Source organism: Chanodichthys erythropterus, chromosome 3, assembly GCF_024489055.1.
Source record: "Chanodichthys erythropterus isolate Z2021 chromosome 3, ASM2448905v1, whole genome shotgun sequence".
Lineage (NCBI taxonomy): Eukaryota > Metazoa > Chordata > Actinopteri > Cypriniformes > Xenocyprididae > Chanodichthys > Chanodichthys erythropterus.
In genome coordinates, this window is record NC_090223.1 from 28,633,609 (window position 1) to 28,660,908 (window position 27,300).

Sequence of the window (27,300 nt, forward strand, 5' to 3'; positions counted from 1 at the left end):
AAAAACAATTTAGTAGCAGCACAAGAAACAGAAATACATTTTCCAGTGGTTTTCAGAGCTAATTGAGAATGTGATGACAAACATTTCAAAACCAGTTCTGTCTCCTGTACACTAAAAATATGTCAAATATAGCTGACAAGTCACAATGGACACATAAGAACTGGTTTTCCACTGGTAATAGAAGACGAAACAAAACGTTTTAGATGAACAGATGAGAGACACGGTGCATAGATTTTCCACTGTGCGTCTGAGGTTGCAGAGTTTGTGCAAACACAGAAGCTGAAACATCAACACTTCTCACGGTATAATGCAGTTCTAACAAGGAGGGCCACCTTATCTGTGACCTTGTGTCCTCTTTAACGTCCATAACTTTCAGCTTACAGACATTCAGTAACGTAATAGTGGAGACCAGGGGTAACTGTAACATGTTTTATATTCTTGATCAATAAAGGACTTGTAAAATTATTTGAAATTAAAATTTATTAGACTTTTACAAATTATTTACAATAATTTATTTTTATATTATTAATTTAATTACAAAATTATTATATAATATAATTATATTTAAAATATATTTTATTTTTTCATTTTTAGTTTATATTTTATTTTATTTTCACTATGTGTTTGCTAGCTCACCATCACTGTAGCAATGTCTTCTGGGTTGTCTCCATCCAGATCGAATTTAAATGTCACCATCTTGCTGTTATGGGTCTGTAGTTGACACTCTACAACTCGATCCACTTTATCTGACAGCTGCATGTAGAAAGACACAGGCAGAGAATGAGGCGTATGTGTGTATATTACAAAAAAGCTACTGATTTTAAAAGCAGTTATGCATTTTTTGAGTTTGACACATTTACAGCCTCAGTATTATTGTAAGGTTTAATAGGAACCACGTATGGACAGTTAATTAAAGTTAGATAATTGACTGATGAGTCACCCCAGTGATGCGTAGCCGTGAGCGAGCTCTCTTCCTGAGCAGCTTGGTTCCTGTGCGTTTGTTCTGACCTTTCCCGCTCTTCTCCGAAAGACCCTCGTTTCCGTCACTCAAACCAGAGGTGACATCAGAGGCGTAACTGTTCCGAGAGGAAGGATAGAAAACACATTTGTGACATTCCGGGTTCCTGAATTTCACAGAACTTGACTTCACAGAACATTTCTTTTATCAGTTTACCATAAGCACACAAAGGCCAAGTCATTTATGATAGATCTTCTAAATCATGTTGAGCTAATTCAGTATAATGCAGCTGTGTCCTTGTGTACTCATTTTACCATATGCCACCTTTGCTTTACCTTCGTCAGGCTTCCAACAGAAATGCTTTTCAAGGTAAATTGCTCCTCTGAGCTAAATCATTCCCATTAATGCACTAACCACTGGGCTATGTCTAGTGTTTGTGTATGTGTGTGTGCCTGTATATGAGAAAGGAACTGCTCTCCACTGGAGCATTACAGCCACCGTGGGTATACGTGGCATGATGTTGGTGAGTAAGATTACAGCTCTCACAGCTGGGATCAGATCCACATTTTCTTGACGTCAAAACAAAAGCCACACCCACATTTACATACACACTGAGGGGGGTCTTTTTATCGGACTGAGCATTAAAGTGGCAGATATATCCCGTTTAGTGTGTAAGGAAATGTTAATCAGATCTTAGCTTACCTGTCGACAGGAGAGGAAAAACCACTGGCACTTCCTGACTGGGTCCTCTCTGTATTTTGGGACACAGCAATGCTCTGTGGGAGGACCGATGGCATAGAAAAATGATTAACAATGCAAATCATAACTCAGTTTAAGTAATCTAATAAAAAACAAGCATTTTATTTGATCCTTTAAACACATTTAAGGCATTTTAGGGCTGCTTATTCATTATAATCTCTGTAGTGCTCTGAAATCTCATATTTTCCCTTTAAATTGAAAAGATTAGTTATGTACACAACCATTCAAAAGTTTAGGCTCGTTAAAGGGTTAGTTCACCCAAAAATGAAAATTATATTTTCATCCTAGCTGTATATGACTATCTTCATTCAGATTTACACAATCTGAGATATATTTAAAAATATCCTTAGTCCTCCAAGGTTTATAATGGTTGTGAATGGGAGGCCACACTTTGAAGTCAAAAATAATGCATCCATCCATAATCAAAATAATCCATACGACTCCAGTGGGTTAATAAAGGCCTTCTGAAACTAAGAGATGCGTTTTTGTAAGACAAATATCCATCTTTAAAACCTTATAAATTCAAATAATTAGCTTCTAGCGGATGACCGTATGCAGAATGCGCAAGTCGACTTGCACCAAACAAGTAATCTTCTGACGTGATGTGTGACGCAGGATGTAGGAGTATCGTAAGCTTAGACGCCTCTCACGGTTCAAACAAATAGGCTGTGTAACAAACTCAAGCTCTTCTTCTCTTATATCGAAATCCTCTAAAATTTCTCTTTAAAATTTCTCGATTTAGACTTCTAATTCGTGACCGGTGTTTTGTTTTGCTCTCTCCTCTGTCTCCGCATTCGTCACTGCATCAGGTCTTCCACCTGAAGGTAGTTATTTGAATTTATAAAGTTTTAAATATGGATATTTTTCTTACAAGAATACTTCCCTTCTCTTCAAAAGGCCTTTATTAACCCATATGGATTATAAACTAAGGATACTTCCAATTGTGTTCTTCTGAAAGAAGATAGTCATATACACCTAGGATGGCTTGAGGGTGATTAAATCATGGGATAATTTTCATTTTTGGATGAACTATCCCAGTGGTTTCCAAACTGGGGTACGCATACCCCTGGGGGTACGTGAGGTGACAAAAGGGGGTACGCGAACAAAATGCTGAGAAGTTCATTTAATTCTACATTAAAACAATTTTAAAATAGAGCATGTATTTCTAACTGCCAAAATGTCATAAATCCAGTACATTTAATCAGATTACCTCATCATTTGCAGTAAAAAATGACTGTGTCCACACAAGCAGCATGCATATGATAGATTGCTTGCAGAATCTGCCTTAAATCGCGCTAAATTACTGTCGTTCTTGACAGTGCACATTTGTAAAAGTGGGGATTTAGCACTTACTCACATGAAGAACAAATATAGACACAGATAATGTGTCTATATTATCAAACTTTCTCCGATACAAAAACATACCTTGTGTGAGTTATTGTCTTTAATGATGATAACGAGCAAGAACGCAACTGTTCCCAAATACACACATGACTGCAAACGTACATTATTATACAACAGGTCAAAAAACAAAACGTACATTTTAAACACAGTACTGCCAGTATTTACTTTTTTTTTTCAATGAAATAATAACGAAAACCACAGCAGAACTACAACACACGTCTGTGTTTCGCGAACAATTCTGCGGCTTTGAACGAATCGTGAGAGTCAATGATTCAGTGATTCATTCACAGCCATTTGTTACTGAATGAATGACTCGATGACTCACTCATAAAAACAGTGACTTGCTGCCACCTACTGGCGGTTTTAGTTTAATATTTAAAAGTTTTATTTAGTTTTACCATCATTGCATATTTCTCTATTGAACATTTTTATTTAAAACATTTATTTTATAAAGTTATTCATAAAGGTAAAAAAATGCACTGGAAAATCAATTTAGGGGGCAAATATTGTCCCTTAATGGTAAAGGTGTGACTGCAGTCGAAGTGGAAGAGCGGGGGTACGCGGAAGGATGGTAATCCCTTCAGGGGGTACTCCAAGCTAAAAAGTTTGGGAACCACTGAACTATCCCTTTAAGATTTTACTGCTTATTAGGTTTTAAAGCTTACCAAGGCTGAAAATATTTGATCAAAAATACAGTCAAAACAGTAAAACTGTCAAATGATATTACAATTGCTAATCTATTTTAATATATTTTAAAATGTCATTTATACTTGTGAAGGCAAAACTGAATTTTCAGCAGCCATTAATCCAGTCTTTGTACTGACCAAAAACTGTACTGACTCCAAATTTGTAATTATAAGTGTAAGTTGGATAATATGTCAAACTGGTAACCTACCGAGGGGAAACGGAGAGCTGGGATTGCAGCAGCTGGAGTGGGAGGGGCTTCAGTGGGTGGGCCTTCAATGGGTGGGGTTTCCACACGAGGCGCTCCACTGGTTGGTAGTGGAGCTGTGGAGGGTTGGTTTGTTACAGGAGCTCGAGATTCTGAAGGTTCCTGAAGCCCAGAGGGGCTGAGGTAGCCGTCCGTCTCACAGTCAGCTGCCATGGTAATCATAATTCAATCAAACAAAAGAAAAGTAGTTTGTTAGTGTGCATAGTACATAGAGATGTCATGTGTGACCTGGCAAGGCACCAGATTATACAGTAACTTTCATGGAGATTGTTTATTTTAAAAGAATTTTAAATTTTTTAAAAAAGTATTCTAAAGTCTGTTGAATTATTGAATGTACATTATTAAAAGTTAGGGTTTGGTTAGATTTTTTAAATGTTTATGAAAAAAGTCTCTTATGATCACGAGGGCTGCATTTGTTTGATTAAAAACAGTAATATTGTGATTTGTGAAATATTACTACAATTTATACTTTCTATTTTAACATATTTTAAATGTAATTTATTCCTGTGATTTCAAAGCAGCATTAATCCAGTCTTCAGTGTCACATGATCGTTCAGAAGTCATTCTAATATGATGATTTGCTGCTCAAGAATCATTTTTTATCTTCATCAAAGTTGAAAACCAATGTACTGCTTAGTATTTTTGTGTAAAATGCATGCACTACATTTTTCAGGGTTCTTTGATGAATAGAAAGTTCAGAGGAACAGCATTTATTTGAAATATAAATCTTTTGTAACATTATGTCTTTACAACTGTCTTTACTGTCACTTTTGATCAATTTAATGTAGACTTACTGAAACATCTTACTAACCCAAACTTTTGAACAGTAGTGTGTTTGTGATATGTAAATCTATAATAAAATGATACATAACATGTTCACTAATTGAAGCCAAAATAGAACAAAATGGAATTGAGTGACAAACAAACAGACAATTATTTATTATTATTATTATTATTATTTTCTTTAGTGGTAAAATGTTGTTTCAAATTAAAACCTTGGACTTTTAAAATCGATTTTTAAAATCAAATTTACCCTTTTTAATTTACTCAAGTTAGTAAACATTCTGTACATGCAAATTGTCCAGTAATAAATGTATGCCTACACACAATGTAGCAACTGTTTATCCACTAACCCACTATCCACTTATCCACTAATCCACTAAATCATATTGGTTTAAAGGACATTTGGTCATTAGAAACATGAACATTGAATGTTCGGCTGGTCATTGGAGACATGTGGCTCAACATCCTCACATCTAATGGAACAACATTACAATTACCCCTTCAGATTTAACCATAGTCAGGAGCTTCTGCACTCTCCATTCTTATTCATCTATCACTTCTCTCCGATTTTAAAGGTAAGTTATGGTTAGGATTAGGTTAGGACTATGTTTTTGAACAGGAACATGTCTTGGTAAAATCATGGCAACCAGCACAAGACTCTACACTGCTTCTGTGCTCACATGCCACAGTGACAGTTTTGGGTTTCATTCAGATGTGCTCTTATAGTAAGTTGTGTTTATGAGACAAAGTCATGGAAAAATACATTCAGCAAGAAATGGAGATCAACAGCAGATAGGCTTTTGGAAAACTTATAACACAGACTGAAAGACGGTCTGTTTACTTATTTGAAATGGTTACAACAAATGTGAATGCCCAGAGCAAATTGTGACGTACATCCGAGTGTAACGGACTATCGACAAAGAATAAAAGTAAGGCAGGACCGGTTCTATGTACTGGTTGTTGATTGGATTTTGAGAAATGGACTTAAAGGATTAGTTCACCCAAAAATGAAAATTCTGTCATTTATTACTCACGCTCGTGCCGTTCCAGACCCGCAAGACACCAAAAATATTCTCATCACGTAATAATATTAATATTGAACCACTGTACTCACATGAACTGATTTAAATATGTTTTTAGTACATTTATGGATCTTGAGAGAGGAAATGTCATTGCTGGCTATGCAGGCCTCAGGGAGCCATTGGATTTCAACAAAAATATCTTAATATGTGTTTTCCGAAGATCAACGAAGGTCTTACGGGTGTAACACGGCACGAGGGTGAGTAATTAATGACAGAATTTTCATTTTTGGGTGAACTAACCCTTTAAGATAAAAATGAGCTTGAAGGGTCGGGGTTTAAGTTGATTAAATCAGAAGTCCTGTGTATGTCACATTTGCCTGGATGAATTGTAGATCTAAGACTTGCATTTAGATAAATGATGCAGACAAACTCACATGTTGCTGATGAGTAGCTGGCATGGCGTATATTGAAATGTTGCCGCTGGTCCGCGTCCGGCTCCTCGGGTTCAGTGGCAAAGCTGGCGTTGAATCCAGAGTCCAGAGATTCATTTGCAGGCAGAGAAATGGGACCTGACACCGTGACAGTGGGTGGAGCTTGTATAGGGGTGGATATGGGCGTCTCTACAGGAGGTTTTGGAGCTGCTGGGTTGGAAACTGAAGATTCGGTTTCAAGACTAGGTTCCGGTTCTTCCTCAATCACTTCCTCTTGACGCCGCCTCTGCACCTCTTCGGCCTGACGGCGGAGTTTCTCTCGTTGTCGTTTGATAGCGGTGACGCGGTCTCGGATGGCTTTGGCCACAAGCTTGTAGTCAGCCTCACAGACAAAGCCAAGAACCACCTGAGGACATGGATTAGCCATTATGTTTGCTGATCTGTTCAGTAATGGCATGGAAATTAATTTGAGGTCTCAGATCTCACCATCTCCTGAGCCACCTCCTCCGGGACATCCTTGTAGAGTTCGAATAGAAACTCGATGGCATTGTTGTCCTTGTATTTGCCATGGAGCTTCTTGGTGTCGTCCATCCGAAGCCAGAGTTTAAGGCCAGACTTCACCATGTCGTCTTCCTCAGCCAGCTCAACATGGACACCATTATTCTCCTGGAAGAAGGTGTGCTCTAACAGGTCCTGGATTGTGTACCTAAACAAGATAACAAGAAAACACATATGATCATATACGTCCTCTCGATTTTACAAAAAGACATCAAGGTTCGATTGGTTAGCATGGCATAGTTAGGAGTTACTACACAATCCGGCTAAAAAAAAAAAAAAAAAAAACATCTTTTTGCAACTAGAAGCCAATTTATGGAGCCCCTAAATGAACATGGTGGTGGGAAAAAATATGAAACGGGAGGGAGTTCTCTGTTTTGCGTTCCCCCAAGAAACCTTTTGAGCTATTTGCGAGAGAACGCAAAAGCATTGACAAATAATTTTTCCTCAATCTCAAATTTTTTCCTTCACCATGTGCTTTTAGGGGCTCCATAAATTGGCTTCTAGTTGCAAAAAGAAAAAAAATTACCACTGTATTTTGACCAAATAGTTTTTTTATACGTAACAAACAAATAGTAAATATTTAATTACTATACTGAGCTAGCTAAATGCTGCTTCCTTGAGAAATTGATTTTAATAAATGCTTATTATTTTCTTAATCTTTTAAGCCAATTTATAACTAGATTGTCTTGTTGCTGTCTGTATGAAAAAGCTAACCAAAAAAAAAAAAAAAATTCTAGCATAATAAGATCTCATATCTTATGGGAGATAAGGCTGTCAGGCAAGCACTATGAAATCCTAATCTGACTAAAAGTAAGAACATTCAGAATTAATTAAATCAACACTATTAATCATAAGAATGACCTGCTGCTGAATGGAGTGAGTCATTACTAGTGGCTACTGACCAAATGCTTTACATAATGGTTAGATGACATTAAATGGACCATTATCCAGACAGAAATGTGTTATGATGAATTAATTACACCAGTTTAAGGGCAGAACAAAAGTGCTTGAGTGATTTCAAGTACAGAACAGGTTGCTTACTGATGGAAATCCAAATTTCAGTTACTTCTCTACGGATATATATAGAAATATTTGACTCATGTCAATTGTTTTTTAGTATAAAGGTGACAAAAGTCCGCACAATTTGTTCTGTTCAAAATCTAGTGAGCTGCCTACAGAGACAAGAAAAATTGATAATTAATATGCATACATTTCTTTCACTAAAACAGTTCACCCAATTTCACCCAATATTTCTGTACTACTGTATTTTTATGCTTATTAGAGTACCATTATGTTAGCTTAGCAATGTAATTGTGTAGCTGCCTAAGTACAGCATTCTAAATTGGTCACTTACGAGCAGCGTTGGGGGTAACGCATTATAAGTAATGCAAATTATGTAATCAGATTACTTTTTTCAAGTAACTAGTAAGTATCGCAATACTTTTCAATTTAAAACAAAATATCTGAGTTACCTTTTCAAACAAGCAACACAAGTTACTTTGTTTTCCAATTTATTAACACCTCTTCTGTCCTCATGTTGAGAGAAATCAGAAGTAAGGTGCAGAGGCGATGTGTGCGCTGTGTGAATATGGTGGTTATTGTAATTCTAGACTAAATGTGAGCATGCATTTACTCATCTCACTTGCACAAAAACAGATTCAGTATTCCTCAAAATGAATAAAAACAGTGAAATGCAAAATTACACAAACCTGCAATAAGTAAATATGTTAAATAACACAAATATACTTTATGTATTTAATCTCAATTTATTAACCAACGTCTTTCTTGCTGACCTTCACTGATCCAATTCAACCATACTAATAAGCAAAAATGACTTTAGCTAAACATCACATTTGCGTTTCTTTTTTTTATTGCTGAAGTAATTGTGCTGAACTTTCTTCTCCATCCTATTCTTCTGCAATCCAGAATGGCAGCGCAGCTGAAAGGTTTGATTGAGCTGTGGCCTCTACTGTACATTCATGAATTTCATTTCCATCAGCATGAGGCTTATTCATTTACTCATTAATTTGCTCATTCACTTTTAGTGTGAAAGGGCCTTTATATTTGCCAAAAATAGAACTTTTTTGTTATAAAAAAAACAAAACAAAATAACAAGCAAGCCCAGCCCAGGTGAGAAAAAGTAACTCAAAAGTAACATTACACGTTACTTTCCATAAAATGTAATGCAATTAGTTACTTTTGTAATGCATTACTTTTAAAAGTAACTTTCCCGAACACTGTTTATGAGGTATATTGGTTATAAAGTTGCTTTAGAAACGTTGGTAAAAATAACCCAAAAATATATTAATAATGTGACTGAAATTAGCTAGGAGTCAAAAAGATGGACAGGAACGTGTTAGTAACTCTTAGTCTAACTCTTTAAGTGACCCAAAGTCCTCTGACACCTGAAGGTCATGACAACCCAGGGGAGAATGTTTATACCCTAATAACACTGCAAAATCTGAAAAGAGTCTGTGTCGGTGTTTTTGACACTGTTGATTCTGCAACATGTGTCACCTGACCAATACAGGGTGGAATAGAAACATCAATCAGTGCAGTTGGGTTACAAAAATAGTGGCATGCAGGGCTCTCTGAGGAGCCTGACTGGTATTGTTTAAATGTCAAAAGGACAAGAATCAGGGTATTGTTGTTTTAATGTGCACACAGTAAAAACCCGTCTGGCAGGTGTTAAAACATTACAATGGCTGCTGGCGCACATACACAACTTTGCAGTTCTTTGGTTACAGATTTTCTTGTTTGTTGAACGACCTAGTAGACTTTATAGTTACCTTTCGTCTTTGTTCATCCGGATGCATCCCTCAATTATCTCTTTCAGTTCAGGGACTTTCACTTTGTAAAAACTGTCTGGCTTCATTCCCTGAGAAAGAGAGAGAGAGAGAGAGAGAGAGAGAAGGGCAGTTGGAGGGAAAATAAGAGGTAAAAGAGATGGAAATTAATTTTAGATTCTGGAAATGTCACAGGTTTCAGTCATTTTGATGGATAGCATGGACTGGAGAAAAATCAGGAGGGCAGTCAACACTATATTGGGGAATTTTTAAAAGCGTGAATGTAATGTTGTATGCGCATATTGATGTTATTTAGTATCTAGTTACCAAAATTGAATCCACCCAAGTCCATACCATGACGAAAAACCATGTTGAGTGTGTGTAAACAGCTGTAACTAATGTTACAGACAAGGCTTGACGGTTTGACCTTCAGCGTTTCATTATTGTTGAAGCTTCAGTCTCTGTTTGAATTAGGAATGGCTATACAGAGTTAACCACCACTTTGTTATACATGGAAAAAGGTCATGAAAAACTAAATTATGACCTTGACTAACATAATGAGTGGACTTCTGGGGAAGAAAAATATAATTAAAACCAATTAATGAATATAATAATACAGACCTGATTAAATGAATTAAATGTTCTGGGTTCAATACAATTTAAGTTCAATTGACAGCATTGATTCATCTCTCAGTTAGCAAAAATAAACAAAAATTAGATTTAATAATACTTATAGGTACTTACAATGGAAACCTTTGGGATGCTGTTTATGCTTTATTTGAACTGAATCCAGAAGAATCCTTTAAAAGGGACTTAAAGTGCCCCTATTATGCCTTTTTAAAGGTTCCTAATATTGTTTTGTGAGTCTCCTACAACAGGTTTACATGCATGCAAGGTCAAAAAACACTTTCGATTTCTCATAATATACATTTCATTTCACCTCAGTTCTCAATTATTCGTAAACATTTCATTAGAAGCAGTTCGAAGAATCAGTCTCTCTAAACCCCTCCTTTCTGTGAGCCTACACTACCATGATTGTTCTACTGTGCCATAACTGAAAGGGATAGTTCACCCAAAAATGAAAATTTGATGTTCATCTGCTTACCCCCAGCGCATCCAAGATGTAGGTGACTGTTTCTTCAGTAGAACACAAATGATGATTTTTAACTCCAACCGTTGCCGTCTGTCAGTCAAATAATGCTAGCAGATGGGAACTTCTACTATAAGAGTAAATAAAACTTGCATAGACAAGTCCAAATTAAACCCTGCAGCTCGTGACGACACATTGATGTCCTAAGACACGAAATGATCGGTTTGTGCGAGAAACCGAACAGTATTCATATAATTTTTTACCTATAATACACCACTATGTTCAACTGCAATTCATCACTTGATTAGTTTGGTCTGATCGCGCTCTGACAGCGGCAGTGATGTCTAGCTCTCATTGAAGTATCACTGCCGCTGTCAGACCTTACTAACGAGTGCTGCACGTGGTTGGACATAGTGGTGTATTAGAGGTAAAAAATGATATAAATCGTTTCGTGTCTTAGGACATCAGTGTGTCGTCACGAGCCGCAGGGTTTAATTTGGACTTGTCTATGCAAGTTTTATTTTCTCTTATAACAGAAGTTCCCATCCACTCGCATTATTTGACTGACAGACGGCAACGGTTGGAGTTAAAAGTCATCATTTGTGTTCTACTGAAGAAACAAAGTCACCTACATCTTGGATGCTCTGGGGGTAAGCAGATAAACATAAAATTTTCATTTTTAGGTGAACTATCCCTTGAATGACAGCTATCAATTCGCAAGACATACCAAGAAGAAGAAGATTCGCAAGACACTGTATACAATGTATGGACAGAAAAGACAGCATCGATTTTACCGTATCAATTCGAGCGATGAAACGTTGATGAAATGTCTGAAGTAGTCGATCAACCAGAAACTGATTCGCAATCACGACTGGAGTAGGACGTGTGTCTATGGTAAGTGTCACCTTAGTTTGCGTTACTTATAAGATGCGATAGCAGCGTCACTGTTATAATTTATGTAGGTGCACCTGTGGGAACTGTATCAGAATGCCTAGCGAAGCTGAAAACCTCTAACATAAGATAACCATTTAGGTCAGATGTATACACAGACTTTTTCATCATAACTATTAACTAAGTTAAGTAAAAAAAAATGGCTATATCATTGTTTGACATTACAATGGGTGTTTACTGTTTACAGAGAGAATACTTCGACTAGCATCTTAACATCCTATTACAATACAGATAGAGCTCCATACTACTGTAATAATAAAAACGCAGAGGAAAAAACAGTTTGTTGTACTTTATGTGAGCGAACCGGGCCCATGGTTATGTTGTAAACTCCCACATTAGCCGAGCACAAACGTGAATAGTTGATAATGCATTAAACTCTGTAAACAAAAAGTCATGCTCCATCTTTGATCATTACTTCAGTAATAAGACAGACAATCTGCATTAATCGACACATTTTTAGACGATATTGGACTCACATCTGAATAGCAGAACTACAGAAACATGAGTTAGCCGGTTAGCAGGAGACATACAGATTAAGGTGTACGTTACACAACATAACATCCAAAACTATGAATTTTGAACGATCGCTAGAAAATATAAACGTCAATTATTAATCATACTTACAGATTGAGATTCAGAGGAGCAAGCTGGTCCAAATAAACTGAGCATTGATCCATATTATAAGTGAATCCTGCGCTAAACTCCCCGAGGTTTGAGAAGCAGTCATCAGAAAAATGATGGGACCACAACAAAAGATTGCATTGCTGTGGTATTGTTGAAAAAATGAATTTCCCTGGAGTCTGCACACAATATAAGTGGGCAGGCAATATGCTAATGTATCTTTGTGACGTCACAACGAAAGGGCTTGGGATTCGTTTTTACAAACGACTCGTTTCATTGACTCAGAGTCGACTCTTACTTTTGAGAGACAATAACTTTATATATGGTGCACTTTCAGATTTAAAATTCAAAATTTTTTCATTCACTTATGTTTCACACTACATGAAAGATAATTTTCAAAAATCCATAATAGGGGCACTTTAATAGAAAGGAAGCTAGCAAAACCTAATGCAAACCTAATTGATGACATCTGATGTGCCTTCATATTACAATATGCAACAAAAAAACTAGGCTTTTTAACAGATTGGCCGTATAAAACTGTTAGCAGTTTTGCGCATATTTAGTAAACAGAACACACCATGCCAGAAGTACGTTTAGTCCTTCTGGAGTAAACAGACCATGTTATCTGTGTTATCTGTTGGGCAGCTAATGACAGGGAACAGACGCCATATTGTGGAAAAACATTGATCCCACAAGACATGCTTTGTGGAATATGGTTTGGTTGCCTGTTTCCACAACTCTATTTTAGAAGCCGTTTGAAGACATGCTTCCCCAATTGGACATAATAAACACTGCACAGTCATTCTATAAAACTATTGATTTCCTAGAAAGACCTTCACTTTTTCATTTAGATAAATAAATCTAATTCTAGAATCCAAGGAAACGCTCTTTTCACAGTCCATCTCCTTTGCTAGGTGGAAAAGCAAAATTAAATCAAGCTCTCGTTCTGGAAATGTAAGGCAGCTGAAACCACACTGTAAAACAGATGAGGTGAAAATTGTGATGCTGAGGACATTTTCACAGCATTATACCCACTTCACAACCAGCTGATTTTAAGTAAATATCCTCACTACGGTGAAACTGAAAACTCAAAACCTACTCAAACCTAGTGTGTGAGTACATGTGAGCCAAAAACAGTTTCAAATCCATCACATCATCACTTAAAACAGTGTTCTTGGACTGAAATCTTCACAGAGGAAAGCTGTGACATAACTTATAACAGTATTCTTCCAGCCCGGCCTGGTGCCATATGCTCATTGCATTATGAACTAGATCCATGGTGCTGATGGATAAAACATTTTAGTGGCAACAGCAGGCACCTCAATGTTCTGAGCTGCCTAGAAAATACACAGAAGAACTTGTTGACGTAACCAGGACGCTTTGGTATTGCTCATTCAGATAATAGGCCCATTGAAATGCTGAGATGGAAAAGAAAACAGAAAATACAAAACAGAGGTGCAATTCAGCGTAAAGGGGGTGGAGTTCTCACCCCTGAAAACCACTTCTGTCTGAGGCACTGGGCAAAACTGATCTCATAGGCTTTCAACAGGGGTTCAGGAGTCATCCAGACCAGAGTGTTGAAAGGGATTAGCTGAATATAACAGAATGATTTTTCACTGGTCAGGCACCTCTTGATGACATCAGTCTTTTGAGGAGACCCCTTGAGAGCATGAGGCAAAGAACCAAATGCCCATTTATGTTTGTTTCACACTCCATTAATCCCTTCCAACTCTTTTTCTCTTCCTTCTGAGAAAAAAAAGCTCTCTTATCCTAGTCTGGTCCTGGTTTTATAGGTGTTTGGGGTAATTACTAGCTGGTCAGGCAGGGAGACCAAACTGACCAGACTAGGAGACCAGCTGAACTGGCTTAAACCACCTAAAACCAGCAAACATTCCCAGTCCTGCTACAAGAAACATCTTAAATAATTCTTAAATCAATGTAATTTCTGCTCTGAAACGTTCTATCTTTTTCCTCTTCCTCGCCAATGCCTTGAGGAATGTTTATTACCTCACATTTACGCAAGAAGCACAACATTACATCCAGCTAAATGAGCTGCAGCCATTACGTGCTGGTGGCTTCCAAGCAGATTTCAGCTCTATATACACAAGTCTATCATCAATAAACTTTATAATTTCATTTGTTTATGAACTTTCTGTAAGAAGTGAAAACCCTGAAATAACCTTCAGCAATTGCACAATGTCTTCTCTAGGGATCTCAACAGATTATCTGAATCAAAAGTAAACAAAAATTATACTATTTTCACCAAATACATACAGGATCAAAATCACGTTAGTTGGTAACACTTTACAATGAAGTTCAATATGATGACATCAGTTAAAATTATTGTAATGTTAACATTATTATGTTATCTTAAAGGTGCACTATGTAAATTTTCACCGCTAGAGGTTGCTTATACAAAAACAAAGGCATTGCTTGATGACACCTTGATTTCACAGAATCATGGGATGTGTTGTCTTCAGCTGGTGGAAAAGAATCGGGACGGGACTCGGTCAGAAATCATGTTCATGGATGAGATTATTAACGTTACTGTAGTATGGGCCGAGTGCTGTGTGAGCAGAAACAAGGCCGCTGCTGCGATTGCTAATGAGAGACGAGCGTGACACACGTCTCGAGAGCAGTGGAGCTTGTATTATGCTGCAGTCGCCACTTCCGCTTTTTCCGGTCAAGCAGCGCTGTTTTATCATATTGGATACATTTGTGTGTTGAAAGTTGTTATAGCGCAACTCTGCGTTCCTTTGGCGGCTACTATGAGACACTTAAATTCACACTGCAGTAAGCTAGATCGATATTAGACATGGTAAAACATGGTACTCACTGTAAATCAAGAAAACAAGATTTAAAGAGACCTTTGTTCATCTTTGGAACACAAATTAAGATATTTTTGATGAAATCCGAGGGTATCTGAACCACACATAGGCAGCAACGACATTGCACCTTTTGAAGCCCAGAAAGGTATTGAAGGCATCGTTAAAATAGTTCATGTGACTACATGGTTCAACCTTACTGTTATGAAGTGACAAGAAATATTCGTGCACAAAAACAAAAATAACAACTTTATTTAACAATTTGAAGTTTTGTCATAAGAAGTTGATGTAGTGAACACAGTTTTCTGTGTTTGCGTCAGAACGTGGGCTCAGTATTGGCCGACACTGTACACGTGAGCAGCACGACGCATGCATGTGATGCTGCCGCAGGAGCCGGCCAATAATGAGTCAGTGTTCTGACGTAAACACGGAAGCTCTGAACTGTGTTCACTACGTCAAAGTATTCTCGTCGCTTTTTTTTTATGTCTTTAATATCTTTTTGGACCTCAAAAGGTGCAATGAAATTGTTGCCTGTGTGGTTCAGAAACCCTCAGATTTCATCAAAAATATCTTAATTTGTGTTCTGGAGATGAACAAAGGTTCGAATGTTAATTGCAAACGGGTTAAATTACAAACAGTTAATTATTATATTAATGTTTGTTCAAAATACATTCATGTTAATTTAAAACTTTAATTCTTTGAATGTAGAAATTTACATTAACCAAGATTAATAAATCCTGTAACAGTCTTAAAATTATTAGTTCATGTTAGTTACTGCATTAACTAATGTTAAACAACTGAATGTTTTTATGAATTAATTTTACCTATTCGTTTCATTTCTCTTACTGTCTCATTTGAGTCTTTATCCTAATGAATATTTTGGCTGAACATATGATATTTTTATGAAACATAAAGAGCTATCATAGAGCAAACTATGATCATTACGATTCTGTTCCCTGTCGGGTCCAGTTGCTCTTAGTAAGAAGACATCAAAGTTGTAGATATGAAATGACCTTTCCCTAGGGATTGCAGACAGATATGCCAAACTTACTAGATGTCAACATTAAAAACGCCACTTGTTTGTGTACCAAACTGGAAGCTTCAAAAACAATCTGTGCTGAACTTCAAATCATTAATGTACTCATACTGCATTTAAACATGAGCACTATGTCACAAATGTGTCCACAGAAACCAAGGTCTGTAGTTTACATCTAAACGTTCTCTCATGAGAACTGTGATTAGGTTGATTAGCTTGGCTAAATTCTTGTTCATTTTACAGGCAAGATTCATTATGCTCATGCAAAGCCAATAAATCGACCTGAAAGCTTTTGATTGCAGTGAAAAGGCTGGGTCAGTTTACTCCAGCATCTCTGCTAATTGACCACAATCATCTTGCTGGCACGGACCTCGAGCCTGATGGGAAGGCTTTCATCTCAGCTGTTAATTTAACAGGTAAACAGCATGGAGTGAATTGCAAGCTAAATATATAAAAAAAAAAAACAGCAAGGTAACATTGTAAGTAAACATGACATCAGTGTTATTTTATGGCATCAGCTGCCAGAACGGTTTAAGCTGCCATGACTTTTATCTTCTGTGGAGCACAAAAGAAGATATGAATACTTCAGATGCAAAAGCCTTCTAAAATTTCTTCTAAAATGAGCATTTATCAAGCTTGTATGTTTATATTCAGCTATTTCAATTTAATGGCAATTAAAAGGACTTATTAATTGCCATTAAAGTGAAATTACTGAACCTAAACATAAAAAAAAATGTTCAGATGGCACTTAGAGGCTTTTGCATCTGAAGTCTTCATATTATGAGAAATGTCTCAGTCTCAGTGGGGTTCTAAACAACATTTGGACCCCACTGACTTCCATTTTATTGGAAAAACAGTTAAAACATTCTTCAAAATATCTTCTTTTCTGTTCCATGAATGAATGAAAGAAAGATAGATACAAGTTTGTTACGTCATGAGTCAAGCTACACATTTTATCAGTACATACATTACCTAGGAATCAAACCTGTAACTATGGTGTTGCTAGCGCCATGCTCTATCATTTGAGCTAATGTGGTACGACCACATGCTTCAGTGACATCACTGGCTCCACAAAGACTAACAGACATAATTAACGTCTGATCCAGCCTTAATTCTATCTGTCTGTTTCCCTCTCGTTCTGCATGTCACTCAATTCACTGCATACACTAGAAGTCCTACAGTTGAGAAAGAAAAAGTTTACACACTTTCGCGATCAAGGTGCACTGTTTTTCCATATTCCATGTAGGTTAAATTTAATGAGGTTTCATCAAAGTTTTATCCATGTTTTTGTGTAGGCAGATGAGGAGACAGTCTTCATAGCGATGTGTACTGTACATGGTCTAATTATAGCACTTCTGATAGAGGTGTTACACAATCTTTTGCCCTCCCAATAACATGAACATTAGTAAGTTTGGTCCTAACACCTCCACAAACTCACGAGAACAGATCTGTCGCCATGGCAATACAGCACCCAGATTCACATCTAAGAGAGACTAATTGCATTACACTTAATTAGCTGAAGCCATGACAACAGCAGCATTACACTACTGAAACAACTGAAATCTAGTTTAGATGAACACACCGAACTGAAATTAAAAATACAAAATCTAATATATTAAAATTAGATGTAGGACAATAATATATATAATAATAATAATTATTATTATTATATATAATATAATAATATATAAAATGAAAAAATATTTAAAAAGTATATATATATATATATATATATATATATATATATATATATATATATATATATATATATATATATGTATATAAAATTAAATAAATAATTAATTTACATTAAAAGTAAAAATATATAAATGTATTTAAAGCTGCAGTTCGTAACTTTTTTTGGCTAAAAGTGATCCAATATCACATTTTTGAGCAAGTACATAACTGGCCAGTGTTCAAAACTATCTCCTTACCTTAGCCTGATTCACAACGGTAAGCTTGTAATAATGTTTTCTAATTCGAGCGGTACTTGTGGTGGGTTTCTGCAGGAAATTCGAGCATGCCGCCATTTGTCTTTGTGTCATTACGTCACATCTGTTTACATAAAGAAGGAGTCCCACTAGTAGGCTGAATCAAATGTGGAGGATGCTGCAGATGCGGCACATTTATAGCCTTTTCTCACAGCAGCTGCAATAATTAAACTTATTTTGATGGTGGATTGTAATCCAGAAAGGACCAAATGACAAACATCAGTGACAACAGTCAAAAGAAAAAGACTTCGGACTGCGGAGCGGCTAATCTACAGGTAACACTAATACACACTAAATACACATAGTCATGCAATGCTGATGTTGCTAACATTAACGATTTGAGAACAGAGTGTAACAATAATAATAATTTGCACGGTTTGATATAATCCAAGCTAAGCGATCGTTAGATTTAATCACCATTGGCAATGCGATTTATTGTAATGCTTTTATTCTCAGTTGGTCAGAACAAAAGTGGCAGACATGTTACTTACTTGTTCAGGTGACATTTTCCAGTGAAAATTCTTACTTTGGTGATACTTCCAAGACTACAATCTGTGATTCTGCAGTACAGTATCCACACCGGTGCAGTGACTGACAGTAAACATTAGATTCATCCGCACTGAGGAGCCGTGCCGATGCACAACCCACGTAAAGATGATAATTCCGCAAATAACTGCAATTGCAGGTTTCAAACAGAGATGGCGACAGAGGCAAAACTTACAGACTGCAGCTTTAACAATATTTCTTACCAACATACTGTATCTATAGCTATCTGTGTCTGTCTGTCTGTCTGTCTATCTATCGTTCTGTATCCATCTGTCTGTCGTTCTGTATCTGTCTGTCTACCTATCTACCCATCTACCCATCTATCTACCTATCTATCTACCTATCTATCTATCTACCTATCTATCTATCTATCTACCTATCTATCTATCTACCTATCTATCTATCTATCTATCTATCTACCTATCTATCTATCTATCTACCTATCTATCTATCTATCTATCTATCTATCTGTCATTCTGTATCTGTCTGTCTGTCTGTCTGTCTATCGTATCTATAGTTTGTTTTTTTTGTTTTTTTAAATAAATAAAAAGGTGACCCTATTACTTGCAAGGTATGAGGCTTTTGAGGGCTGTTATATTTCAGGAATGAGTCAAGCACCTTTACCTTACAATATGACTTTCAGGTTAAGAACTAAATAAGAGACTGCATTGCTATGGTAACCCTAAAACTCCAAGAGAACCCTGTGGCATAACAACACAAGAATTTTAAGTGCAGGGACAGCAATTCATAAGGTTGCGCTCAAGGGCCCATCCGTCCAGCCCTATCTGAAAAACAAACACAGTGAGATTGAGGATTGTGTTTGTTGGAGAACGTGTTGTGCACTTAAGACTCTATATATTGAAGCTCAACCTCGATCCTCCACAAAATTCATGTGTTTTGTGGCATTTGCTCATCGCCTAAAACAAACGTAAACAAAAAGAACTGCATGGCTAAGGGGAGCCTGTTGTTTGCAATGTGCACCGTTTGCATGTAAATGATTTTCTGTGTTACACATGCCTCATCTCTCTGGGGTGCCTGGGATGCGTGGTTTTCGAAAAACAGCTTTGAAAAGCTGCTGTTTGTCTTTCTAACTTCCTTTGCTCCAGGAACAATTGAACATTCCTTTTCCCATCTCTTAAATGCTTGTTAAAGGCTTATGCAGATCATAAAACCCATTCGCAGTCTAAACAGAACTCACAGCTATCTATAAACAACAGCATCATTCTTGCTCTCATAAACATGTCAGGGTCAAATGCCTCCTCCACAGATCATGACAGCCGTATCACAAACCCCACGCTCTCAGCCCCCGGCGACACAGAGAGGATGATTTTCATTAACCCAGGGAAGTGCAAGGGCCCGTCGGGATCAAATATGAATGTGCCTTTGAGACACTTTCTCCGATCAGCTGATGCTCAGGCACATTGTTCGACCCCCTTTGGGCTCCACTTTACCCCACTGAACTCCTCGGTGTCCCTCCCACGCTTGTCAGGGGCCATGGTATCGTTTGTGTCCACACTCTTAGATCATGCATAGCTGATCCACTATGTGCAATGTGAAAATTAACAGTCAAAATCAGTGATTTATGATTGGTGCGAGTTGGTGATGTAAATGGACATGCAAATACAGACATACGAGATACACATGCAAAATAGAGATATACAAGATATACATACACAGAAAAAAAAAAATCACTGTCTTAATCAGTATTTCTGTCTTTGTCCTAGTAAACATTTTTAAACAACTATAAAAATGATGTAAGATAATAAGGCTTGCTTGAATTACAGTAGGAATTAAGAATTAGGTTTGATAATCCACTTTAGACATTCTACTAACTATAAGTAACACTGCAACTACATGTCAACTAGTTAGTAGACAGATTAGTACAGTTTCTGCTTAATATCTGCTAACACTTTATTCTGATGCCCCCCAACAGACATACTACTACTAGTACTTTTACGTACGTCAACTTATTCTGCTAACCCGGACTCAAATAGCCTACAGTGTTAATACTCTAATTAGAGTTAGTTGACATATAGTTGCAAAATAATGAGAGTTAGATGGCATGTAGTTGCAAAGTTACTTAGAGTTAGTAGAATGTCTAAAATGGATTTTAATAGGCAAATACTTAAGAGTCTATGGATGGACCATTATTACAGTGATTTTTTTTTTTTTTTTAGCATGTTATATGTTTGGCAACAGTTCTTTTAACCCTAAAAGATGGAGTGTGTAGCTTTTCATTTCTTAAATAACCATGTATTAGGATGTATCATAGCCTTATTCCAGGATGACAGTGCCAAGATTCATCAGGCTCAAATTGTGAAGGAATTGTTGGAAGGGAGCTTGAAGAATCATTTTCACACATGAATTGGCACTGAACTTAACCTCAGTGTAATTTTTTGGGATGTGCTGGAGGAGACTTTACAGAGTGCTCACCTCTTGCATTGTCAATACAAGATCTTGACCAAAAATAGATGCACCTCTCAATGGAAATAAATGTTGTAATGCTATTTCCATCAAGAGGTGCATCCCAAAGACTTTCAATGAAATTAAGGTCTGGACTCAGAGGTGCCAATTCATGTGTGAAAATGATTCTTCATGCTCTCTGAATCATTCTTTCACAATTTTAACCCTGGGGAATCTTGACATTATCATCCTGGAATTTGGCCATGATACATCTTAATACATGGTTGTTTAAGAAATGAAAAGCTACACTCTACATCTTTAAGGTTACAAGAACTGTTGCCAAACATATAACATGCTAGAAAAATAATAATCACTGTAATAATGATCCATTCATAGATTCTTAAGTATTTGCCTATTAAAATCCAAACAGAGACTTTTTTGGCAGGGCAGTGTATATACAGTCAAACCAAAATTGATTCAGACACCTTGAACATTTCATTCATTAATACAGTTTATTCACTATAGTTTTAAATATGGTAATAAAATATGACAAGATCTCAGTGTTAAACTGTCTCAGAAAAAAATGTATCTTAATTATGTCAGATAACACTTAAGTAGTCCACTGTATTAAGAATTTTTGGGTACAATATGTCGCAGTTTACTTTATTCTGTTATCCTCACTTACATAAATGAACTATAGTGTCCTGTACCCTCTAGTAAAAATATATATCAAAAATATAAAAAATGTCAGAATAATTTGGTTTAACTGCACATACATATTATATATATATAGCCACATATGCCACAAATTCACTGCTCTATTGTATCAGGAACAGCAAGATGAAAGGTGCCGTCTGTTTGTCATGTCAGACACACAAATGACTGCAAGCATATATATATATATTATATATATATATATATATATATATATATATATATATATATATATATATATATATATATATATATACATACACACATCAGCAAGGATATATTAAATTGACCAAAATTGACAAAAAAAGACTTTAACAGATAAAAAAATATATATATATCTCAAAAAAATGATCTATTTATCATCAATGGATCTTGAGAAAAACATTACCATGGTTTCCACAAAAATATTAAGCAGAAGTGTTTCTTGAACAGCTGTTTTAAATTGTCATAATATTTCACAATATTACTGTTTTTACTATATTAATAATCAAATAAATGCAGCTTTGGTAGGCGTAGGAAACCTCTTTAAAAAAAATATCTTATTGGCCACAAACTTCTAAACAGTAGTGTATACTTGGATAAATGTAAATATATAACATAAACAAATATACCACAAAGCTTGCTGCAGTGCTTTCTGGGACTGCATTCACCTCAGTGGATATGTACGACACTTCCTTAGATCTGTTTGCATCAAAAGCAAACCCATAATGTTTAAAAATGTAGCCTAGATTGGAAGCACACTACATTTTGGAAAAACGCTATTGTCTTGCTCTGTCTATTCTTATCGCTTAGTGTTCTGGAAAACGGAAATGTCCTCTCTGACCAACCATGTAATTTATGCATGCCAACTTCAAAGCCAGAGCCACATATTCCACAAATTCACTGCTCTATTGTATCAGGAACAGCAAGATGAAAGGTGACGTCTGTTTGTCATGTCAGACACACAAATGACTGCAAGCATCTAATTCACGCTTTCCTTCCTCTTTCCTTATCAGCTGAATCTGAATCTGCCTAACCTTGACAATGCTATAACACTAATCGGTGAGGAAAAACAGGAACAAAACACAACCAAAGGACGCACTGATTGAAGACTGAATGGCTGCAATGTCACAAACACTGGACCATGATGCAGGACAGGATAATGTAGTGAATTGGAAAAGTGTTTCTTCAACATGTGTTGGCCATTAAATACATCATAAATGGAACTGAAATACTGCGGTTTCAGGACGAGAAAAAGGAAATCAGGCACTTTTCCTACCAAAATAATGGATCTCCTCTAGGGCTTCTGTATTCAACAATGCTGCTAGTGTTGTTCTAAAACTGTTTAACTGTACAGTATTTGCTTTGTATATTATTCACATCAACATGCTGATTAGTTAGGACTCTTAATGGGTCATCCCAAGGGAAAAAGTCACCCCTTGTGGAAGAAATTATAACCATGCAACTTGATTCTCACCCAAGATAGAGGTTAGCATGCAATGCACACAAGTACAATGAAATGACACATTTGTAGCACTGTAATCAGAAATCAACTTGGATTCTGGGGTTAACCAAGGGGTTGATTAGAGATCTGGGCGAGATTAGCATCTCTAAGTAGAATTACAGCTCAAGAGAGATGCGCTAATTGTCCCCTTGTTGCAAAGAAAAGTCACTGAGCACCTCATAAAGGCCTCAAACAACCATTAGTGGACTCATAAAAGCTTTGGAGCCTCTTTGAGAGGAGATGGCCGAAGAAGTAGGTGGTGGAGAGCTGAGAGAACAGAGAATTGGTGCATGGTTTCACAAAATGGCATGTGTAGTACGTGTGAGAAGCAGACACAGAAAGAGGTGATACTTTTCATGTAACCTGACAAGGCAATGCTGTGTGTATTGACGGTAAATAACATATTAAATGCAGCCCGGGGCAGTGACATCCATCTCAACCTTGCGATACAGATGCGAGGATTGACTTACACTGGTGACTTTGCGGTAGATCTGCGCAGCGTTTTGGCACTCTGAGTAAGGGTACTCTGACGTGGTCATCTCCAGGATGCACATGCCGAAGGCATAAACATCCACAGCTTCATCATATTTCTCCTCGTACATCTCTGGAGCCATGAACTCTGGGGTTCCTATGTGGGAGTAAAGATCAATGTCAAAAAATAAGCATTAAGGCATCCATTTAGCAGGGACTTTTATCCAAAGCATACAAGGACAGTCCTAATGTGGTATCCTAGGATACAATGTTTTGCTCAAGGGCACAGTGGTGATCCCAGAGCTTTGTTTAGCCCACCAAGTCTCTTATTGTTAAACGTGCACTCATAAACATGCACAATACATTTGAGGGCGATACATTACATTTTAAGGGCAAAGACTTCCACAAACACTTAAGATACTGAACAAGCAACCCTTGAAAACTCAGTTCTGGGAACTTGAGCTATTGGTTGGGTTTGCCTGATGTACCAGGTCACACATTCTTTACTTATTCATGTCATTGAACTCTCCTAATCTGAGCAGATCAGATTTTAAACTGTGTAGAGCCAATGCAGAGCTAATGAGTTAATGTGGTATATGCAGCACTGTGTACAGGCAAGGTGAGAAATCTGTGTCAAGCACTTGTTGGGGCATAAATACAGTTGACAGAGAAAACAAACAAGATAAGCCTATAGTAGAGGTAGCTCAGGGCACTGTTTACAGTAACTCTTGTGAAGGTCAAAGAAAGTTCTGCTGGAGTGAATGAAGAGGAATTGTTGACATAGTAAAGTTTAAATTTAATAAGCACTAAACCTTACCAATGACACTCTTAGCAAATGAGGCACTCTTGAGAGTGGCTAGGCCCAAATCACCAATCTTAACAGATCCAGTAGGGCCAGTGATGAAGATGTTGTCACATTTAAGATCTCGGTGGATTATGGGAGGTGTTCGGGTGTGCAGGAAGTGAAGGCCCTTGAGGATCTGATGACTCCAACGCTGGAGGAGCTTTAGCTTCATCTCTTTGAACCTTTTCAGATACCTAAAGGGAAACGGCAAATACGAATTCTCTTAAGCTCAAAAAACAGAGACAAACAACAAAATGCAAAAAATTTGTGCTTTGTTCCAAAACATTGTAAGCTGCCTGCATTTTTAGGGACTTTCTCAAAATGAAGGTTATTCCAAAAGGTAGGCATTTTAGTTATAGTAGCTAAATTTTTAGTTAAATTCTAAGGCAATACAACATGTTCCTGGATCAACATCAAGAGGTTTGTTCTTGTGCGTTATTCGTGTTCGGTTGAGTATAACATCGTATTGATTTTAAAATCTTGCTAATCACTTACAAAGCACTAAATGGTTTAGCTCCCCAGTACCTGAGCGAGCTCTTAACTTATTGCGATCTCAGAAGTAAGGCCAGTTGATAATACTTAGAATATCAAAATCAACTGCAGGTGGTAGATCCTTTTGCTTTTTAGCACCTAAACTTTGGAACAGTCTTCCTAGCATTGTTTAGGAAGCAGACACACTCTGTCAGATTAAATCTAGACTTCTAACTTGGCATACACATAACACATTCTCAATCTATGTTTTCACATACGTTAAAGGATTATTAGGCTGCATAAATGAGGTCAGCCGGAACTGGGAACACCTCCTATAACACCTGATGTACTCGTTACATCAGAAGAAGAATGGCATCTATGCTAATATTTGTCTCTGTTTATCCCAAGGTTTACCGTAGTCAGTCGGTTCCAAGCCATATCCAGATCAGATGGAGGACCTGTGCCTAGACATGACGACAACGCAGCCCTGAAGTGTCAGCAGAGATTGCGTCAACTAGATCATCCCCTGTGAAGGCCTCACCGACACGACAGCCAGTGGCACAGATTCCCAACAAACCGTCCCATAACGGCGTGATGAATACGATCTTCAACTAGATAGAACTGGATTAAATATTTTGACTGTTGCGATCCTAATCAGATTTATGACCTGTAACGCTGCCTGAATCATAATCATGCACTGTTTGTTGTTGGCCAGAGGAGAACTGGCCCCCCGACTGAGCTTGGGTTCTTCCAAGGTTTTTTGCTCTATTTTTGTCGCCTGTTGGTCACCTGATGTCACCTGTTGGAGTTTGGGTTCCTTGTTGCTGTCGCCTTTGGCTTGCTTAGTTGGGGACACTTGATATTCAACAATGTTTTTGATCTGCCTGCATTGACACCCTTGTATGCAAACAGAACTGAGCTGGACGATCACTGTTTTCTCCGGTGCTGATATATAGATATATTACCTAAATTAATAACTACTGATTTTTACAACGGATCATTTTTTTAATCAATGTTTATCAATGATCAATGTTTACATGCGAGTAAAAGCCTAATTTAAATCTATTCATCACAAGGAGTGATCCAGCCTCTTCAGAAAATTTGGACTAAACCACTCAATTCATATGGATTAGTTTGTTTCCCGATCTCTTTATGAACTTTTTGAAGCGTCAAAGTGGTCATTGCAAAGGCAATCAATGGAGAGATAGACATCTCTCAGATTTCATCAAAAAGATGTTTATTTGTGTTCTGAAGATGAACGAAAGTCTTTTCAGAAGCGTTCGAAACAACATAAGGGTGAGTAATTAATGACAAAATTTTCATTTTGGGGTGAACTTACCTTTTAACAAACAGTGCCAAAGGAATGGATATAATAATTATTTAATAACATACAGGGATACAAATTTATACTATGGTGGTGGCATAGTTGTGAAAGATTTGGGTAGTTATCCATAGGTTCAGAACTTGTGAGTAAGAGTGAGCTCAATAAAAAGAGATCTTCCATTTATTGAGCAAAACACTTTTCCATATGACTGCAATTATTCTATGGTTGTCAACTCTTAATAAATGTGTCTGCAAAATGACAAAGTGCAGTTTATTATTCTGGGGAAAAGAATTGGAAAAGCAGCTGGGCTTCAGTGTCTCGTGTGAGAATGCACAAGAATGAGCAGAAGTTCAATTAGAAGAGAAACATCTTTTCTCGTCTTTGCACTGGCATCTCTAATGGCCAGACCATCTGCAAGTAGTTTTGTAGTAATTTTGCACATCTATGCACAGACTGAACTTACGTCTTCAGAGTCCCTGACGTCATGAGTTCTGTCACAAGGATAATGCACTTCTGCCCTTTCATTGTGGACTTCCAGGAGTCGTAAAAACGGACAATGTTTGGATGCTGCAGGCACTTCAGCATGTCCACCTCTTCACTGAAACGCTGCCGTTCCACTTTCGTCAGCCTTCGGGTCTGTTGAAGAGGCACATATTTCAAGTAAATTTATGGGTTAGAACATTCATGTTGATACATGATCGGACATACAGTATGGCGAGCTTTGTACACTTTGTGACTTGTGGGACAGTTCTTTGTCAACTGAAGTTCAACCACATTGAAGTTGAAAGGGACTTCAGTGGCTGAGAATTCATAACAACATTTGTTAACCAACCTTCAGGTCTCAAATTACGACTTAAAGCCTTTTTTGCCATTTAGT

The 27,300-nt window shown here is 37.1% G+C and overlaps 1 protein-coding gene across 6 annotated transcripts in view; it reads right to left on the reverse strand.

Moving 5' to 3' along the window:
* wnk4b (WNK lysine deficient protein kinase 4b) overlaps positions 1-27,300 on the reverse strand; it is a 69,414-nt gene that overhangs the window by 13,551 nt on the left and 28,563 nt on the right. For 5 of the 6 annotated variants that reach the window (XM_067381649.1, XM_067381648.1, XM_067381647.1 and 2 more), the window contains 10 exons: positions 26,887-27,059; positions 24,602-24,822; positions 23,784-23,941; positions 9,657-9,745; positions 6,796-7,015; positions 6,313-6,715; positions 4,017-4,219; positions 1,661-1,734; positions 941-1,076; positions 637-753 (listed from right to left, as the gene is read on the reverse strand). In XM_067381649.1, the coding sequence (XP_067237750.1) occupies positions 637-753; positions 941-1,076; positions 1,661-1,734; positions 4,017-4,219; positions 6,313-6,715; positions 6,796-7,015; positions 9,657-9,745; positions 23,784-23,941; positions 24,602-24,822; positions 26,887-27,059 (1,794 nt within the window). Of the gene's footprint in view, positions 1-636; positions 754-940; positions 1,077-1,660; positions 1,735-4,016; positions 4,220-6,312; positions 6,716-6,795; positions 7,016-9,656; positions 9,746-23,783; positions 23,942-24,601; positions 24,823-25,513; positions 25,643-26,886; positions 27,060-27,300 lie in introns of those variants that run through there. The other variant, XM_067381653.1, reaches the window with a different exon arrangement.